Source organism: Equus caballus, chromosome 28 (assembly GCF_041296265.1).
Source record: "Equus caballus isolate H_3958 breed thoroughbred chromosome 28, TB-T2T, whole genome shotgun sequence".
NCBI classification, from domain to species: domain Eukaryota; kingdom Metazoa; phylum Chordata; class Mammalia; order Perissodactyla; family Equidae; genus Equus; species Equus caballus.
In genome coordinates, this window is record NC_091711.1 from 19,920,682 (window position 1) to 19,926,681 (window position 6,000).

The 6,000-nt window shown below is 32.0% G+C and overlaps 1 protein-coding gene across 5 annotated transcripts in view; it reads left to right on the forward strand.

Annotated features, from left to right (window-relative positions):
• Positions 1-4,616, forward strand: part of TMTC3 (transmembrane O-mannosyltransferase targeting cadherins 3) — a 55,370-nt gene extending 50,754 nt beyond the window's left edge. For 4 of the 5 annotated variants that reach the window (XM_070254128.1, XM_070254130.1, XM_070254129.1 and 1 more), the window contains exons 14-15: positions 393-1,199; positions 3,749-4,616. In XM_070254128.1, coding sequence (XP_070110229.1) covers positions 393-1,199; positions 3,749-3,774 — 833 coding nt within the window. In that variant the 3' untranslated portion in view covers positions 3,775-4,616. Of the gene's footprint in view, positions 1-392; positions 3,150-3,748 lie in introns of those variants that run through there. The other variant, XM_001915050.6, reaches the window with a different exon arrangement.
• Positions 4,617-6,000: the final 1,384 nt, after the last annotated feature.

Here is a 6,000-nt window from a genome sequence, read left to right on the forward strand (position 1 = left end):
AAGTCATAGCGTTAACAGAGTCAACATTGAATACATGTCTTTGTGGGCAAATCTAGTACCTCTTCCCGTTACTTCTCTGTTCTTCCTCTGCTACTGCCAGCTAGTGTCTAAACTATAAAGAGATATTTCACCCACTTTGGTTTTTGAGATGCTCTTACTGCTTTAAAGGAAAGGAAATAAGCTATCATTTCCATGTTTCAAACACACTGTCTTTCCTATGAAGACTTCAAGGTTTTCACTCTCTGCTTTTTGATTTAGGTACAGCAGTTAGTTGTTTTGATGCTGTCTTTTTGTAATCTAACTCAATAAATACTTGAAAGTGGCTTTTTCCCTCAGACTTAATTCACTTGCTAACAATATAGTTTTTTTCTTCTTAAAAAAATTATTCTTAGGTGAGGTTAAACTCAGACCTGAAGCTAGAAAACGACTTCTGAGCTATATAAATGAAGAGCCACAAGACGCTAATGGCTATTTCAATCTGGGAATGCTTGCCATGGATGACAAAAAGGACAGTGAAGCAGAGATGTGGATGAAGAAAGCCATAAAGTTACAAGCTGACTTCAGAAGTGCTTTGTTTAATCTGGCTCTCCTATATTCTCAGACTGCAAAGGAATTAATGGCTTTGCCAATTTTGGAAGAGTTACTTAGATACTATCCTGATCATATCAAGGGTCTCATTTTAAAGGGAGACATTCTGATGAATCAAAAGAAAGATATACTTGGAGCAAAAAAATGTTTTGAAAAGATTTTGGAGATGGATCCAAGCAATGTGCAAGGAAAACATAATCTTTGTGTTGTTTATTTTGAGGAGAAGGACTTATTAAAAGCTGAAAGATGCCTGGTTGAAACATTGGCATTAGCACCACATGAAGAATATATTCAACGCCATTTGAATATAGTCAGGGATAAAATTTCCTCATCTAATATTGTAGAACAGCCAATATTCCCAGCTGGTAAAACCTCAGGTGTAGAAGGAGACAAAATTCCAACTGAAAATGTAAAAGAAATCAGAAATGAACCCAGACCCACCCAGATAATAAATACAAGTGATAATAAAAGTCAGTCTAAATCCAACAAACAATTAGGAAAAAATACAGACAAAGAGACCCCTCACAAAACAACAAAAGAAATAAAAGAAATTGAGAAGAAAAGAGTTGCAGCTTTAAAAAGACTAGAAGAGATTGAACGTATTTTAAACGGTGAATAGCATTGCTCTTTAGTCTTTACCATGTGACAGTGGTTTCAAAGACCTTCAAAAAAAAAAAAAGAACTTCAGTCTATGTCATTTGGTGGTTTATACTGGGAGCTTTGAAAAATAGCAAGGATACCTAACAGTCTCTTATAAGCTGCCTCTACGTATGATCAAAATAAGATTTTCATTAAAGGTCTATCTTAACCCAGGGTATGTGTTATATAAGATATGGCAGTCGTTTTCTGAGTTTTGGTGAATGTAGCAGAAAAATTAAAGGTGGCAGATTTGGATCTTTTATTATAGAAGGAAGATTCTTCTGGCTGAATAATCTTGACTACTGTCAATTGAAAATAATCTGAGGCCTGAATGATAATCCCCTGGGGGCAAATCCAACATGTGCTGATTATCCTGTGAATTCCTATTTATTACCTGACTTCATTTTTCCTTTACCTGTTAGAATCTCTCGCTATGGATTAAAAACGCTTATTGAAAACATTCTTTTTTCTTCAGTAACCTATTTAACCAAGGGACTTTGCACTACAAAAGAATACTGGCTTCTTTCATGTGGTATTCTTTTGTTGATTTTTTAGAAAGAATGCCAGATGAAACATTTTAAAATAAGTCATATGACATGTTAGCTTAAAAATGTATTTTCGTAATTGTGTACTTGTCCTTAACTTCACTCTAAAATGCAATTTTTAATCAGGTAAACTTTAAAATATATATACATACACATGCACATTTCTAATGGTGCTCATATTTACTGCATTTTCATTTTTTTACATACTGGGAGTTTCACAGCATGAACCACATAATCATGACTATCTTTGACTTTTACTCCCCAAACTATTCTTATTTCTTAGAGTCACAGTCATGTTGAGAAGTCCCAATAATTACTATAATTTTATTTAAACTTTTGAGTTAAAACATAGTTTATGTTTCATCTTAGTGTTATCTCCTTAGTGTTACTTGATTTTTAATTTTGTTTCCAGAAACACCTCAGTCATTCTTAGATACCTTAAACAACTAAAATGAATTCTGTCTAACCGAAGGCAAAACAATGTGACAAAGTTTATTTTTAAACACTAAGTTTGTGGTATCTTGTTACTGTGTATATTTTTATTAAATATTTATTTTGACTACTGAGCTTTCATAAAAATTTTAAAGCTGTTTTAATTCTATCAAGTGTGGAAAACAAATTGCTACTGCATTTTCTATATGTACATATGTTACAGTTTAACCAAAATTCCATTATTTTTGGCCTGCTGTCCAGCTATAAAGGATAATTAGCCTAGGATGGAATTAATAAATTAATCCATTGATTTTAGCAAATTTAAACCTGAAAACTGTTAGTTTGAGTTGATACAAATCAAATTTATTAATTTAAATCTGATTTTTTTTCTTGAGTTAAAATACGTTTCAGATGAGTTTTATATTACCTAATAAAGTTGGTTTTAATTTAAAATGTTAAAGCTCAAGCTATCATCCTGGGATAGTAACTAATTTCTAATTATGCAGTATTTCAAAAACTGTACTTCTGTTCCTTTGAGATACCTAATTTCTAATTATGTGTGTTTCAAAACCATATTTCCTGTAACTTCCTCTGAAGCAATGTTTTATAAATAGGTCACAAGAATCATGGTCTGCATTAAAGACCCACTCTTCCTAGGTTCCCTGAGGTTCTGTCATAGATTTCTTTTAGGCATTTTAAAGCAAGCACTGACACCAGTGGTAGTTCATTTTGATCCAGATTATGTTAAGCCTTAAAGCAATACCTAATTTCAGTTCTTAAACGGTGGCTTCTTGACTCCAGATATAAGGTTGAGTATACCTTATATATTATGACTGAAAAACGAAATCTCTGTTATTCTTGTGTTCTCTCCACATATCTTGAGAAAAAGTTTCTGAGTTTGGTCTCTTTTTGTTATATAGTATCAAGTGAGGATAGTTCAGAAAAGTAGAAAGAAATCATTCATGACAGCAGACTGTAATAAAGCCTTGAGTAATGTTTTAATAGTTATGTAACTACTCAAAGATAAAAGATACATTAATGTTATCCCATGATTTTTATAGAAAAAAGAATTTTCTCCTTATTAGCACTTAGAACAGTACCTGTCATATAGGAAGTGCTCATATATTTGAATTTTTAATAATTTAAATTGAATCCACTCTGCATAATTAATAATTTTTCCAAATCACTTCTTCTCAACCCTCACTTCATATCAGAATCATCTGGAGAGCTCTGAATATGGACCTCACCCCATAACAATTAAATCTGAATTTCTTAGGTGTGGAACCATGCTTCAGTTTTTTTTAAAGCTCTGAGTGATTCTAATTTGTAGTCAGGCTTAGCAACCACTGCTCTAAATTAGTTCAAGAAAGTCCTTAACTCTCCTGCGTTAACTTTGTAAATTAGTAATATAACCCAATTAAGTTTTGATGTTTTAAGTTGCGTTAAAGAATATACTATTCTGATAACTAGTATTTATTTCATCTTAATTTCCATCAAACTTGTTTATATGTAAGATGATTATTTCTTCTCTTTCAACTCAACAGGAATTTTATCCAGTCTGTTCAGGTGAAAAAAAGGTAATGGATTTTCTTTTCACCTTTAGAGCTGCCTTTTTGGAGGAATCGAGGGTAGGGACATTTTAGCACAGTTTACTAACCTATGGTTGAGAGTTGTGAGCTGTTGTTTGGAAAAGAAAGCTTGTCATATGTTTGTGTGCTAGTGAAAAGAGAGAGTTTAGTTCTCACTGTTTTACAAAAGAATCTACTCCCCAGGAGTTCTAGGAAAGCGTTGACAATCCCCAAGGGGCAATTATGTGACTCCTTCACAGCTTCTCAGAAGGTAGAGTTACGTTTTTCTCATATTGCTCCTATATGTGTTTGCTTCTTAACATTCAGAATTGGGAATTTTATCTTATAATTATTCCAGTAAAATTTTATGAAGTTGATGACTTGGAGGATAAAACAAACATGTTTGCAATTTTGTGTTGACTTTTATGTAAATATATGATATGTGAATTACACAATTCTAGTAAAACATCATGCTTTTTCATTACATCTAATTTAAGCTCTCAACTTCATATTACAGAATGCTTCTTTAAAGATGCTTTAATGAAAAAATGTTATGAAAATATATAGATTTGTATGTCAATTTATACTTCAGAAATCCATATATTTGTCATATTTATTTTTTTAAAAGCCTCCTAATTGTCTGCATGACTAAATGGAATTTAAAATGAACCCTCAGAAATATCTGGGACCTTGTCCAAAATGTTATCTGTTGGAAGCTGTCAGACATCTATGTTAAGGTTTCATAAGGAAATAGTTTTAAATTGTATGCATTTTATATTACTATGGTGTCTGTGTGTACCATATTTCTAAATATCCAATATTAAATTACTTTTTAAAACTTTAACCTGAATTGCCTTTTAGTGTTAAAATGAAAAATACAAGTCTATCAAGAGATTTCTGCCCCCACAAAGAAGGAAGAGCTGGCGGGTAGTTTTATTAACAGTGATCTGAGAGAGGCATGTTTTAAATTAGTTCCTAATAGTGATACACTTTCAACTCTGAGTGACAGAAAGTAAATTAAGAAAATGAGACAGTTAAACTCAAATGTAGAATTTTATGCACATACTCAGTTGGAAGTCAGTGTAGTGAAATAATTAGGAGTTCTGGTTAATGGATCTGCCTGGATTTAAATCCTGGTACCACCCTTACTACTATAATTTAGGGGGAGTTGTTTACCTATATGTCCTCAGTTTCTTCATCTGCAAGTTACGGGAAAATAGTTTGCTCATTAATTTAATAAGAGGAGATATATATCCTCTTGTAATAAACTGGCAGGTGTCTTTGAAACTATAAATAGTGCATGCTTAGCTGTGTATACTGTAAATAGCCTTTACAGACATGTTTGACTAGGACCATAATTAACATCACTTAGTGAATTGTGATTTTTAAAAAAGCCATGATTTATTTGATGTGATAGGCATAATTCTTTTTATGTGGCACCAAGAATGACAACTGTTTAATGTCCTTAACCAGTCGTACTGATCTATTCATCCAGTGTTGTCATTATTATGTTTGATTGTGGTTTGATAGTATTGCATTGTCAGACTAGGGGAAAAAAAAGAAACACAATGATTTTAATTTTGCTAAAGAGTGGCCTTAATAATGGGCAGCTTTCCTAACAAGCGATTATTAACTTTTATCAGATGTTAATATCTGTTTTAGGAACATGACAGTATCTTTACATGTCGGATGTTTTAATTCATTTCTAAATTGGTTTGTTTAAATAAATTCAGCAAATGGAAATATATATATTTATATTAAATGTATCAATATATTTAAATTGCTTGGGACAGTTGTTGGCACATAGGAAATAATGGAGGTTATTAATGTAATCACAAGGGTTAGGCTTGCATTTGGTGCATATGGTTTGATATATGTCTTAGGAGAGATAATGTCAGTGATGGTCATGATAGCAAACAAATTATTAGGAATCTATATTAATGCTTGTTCTAGCCATTTAAGCCAACAGGTACATAGATAGCCTAAAATAAAATATTAAGTATTAAATTTATAAATTAATACATTAAATTATTAAAATGCATAAATGAGAACTCAAACTGACACCTTAAAATTGTACTTTCTTGCTCTTTTGCTGTTCACTGCCATCAGAGAGGTAGCATAAGATGAAATATTAGTGCCTAAATGTCTCCTAACACTTGATCTCAGGCAAATTCATGTTCTTCATGAATAACATTTCTGTGACTGTACCAATGGATAACATGTCCCAT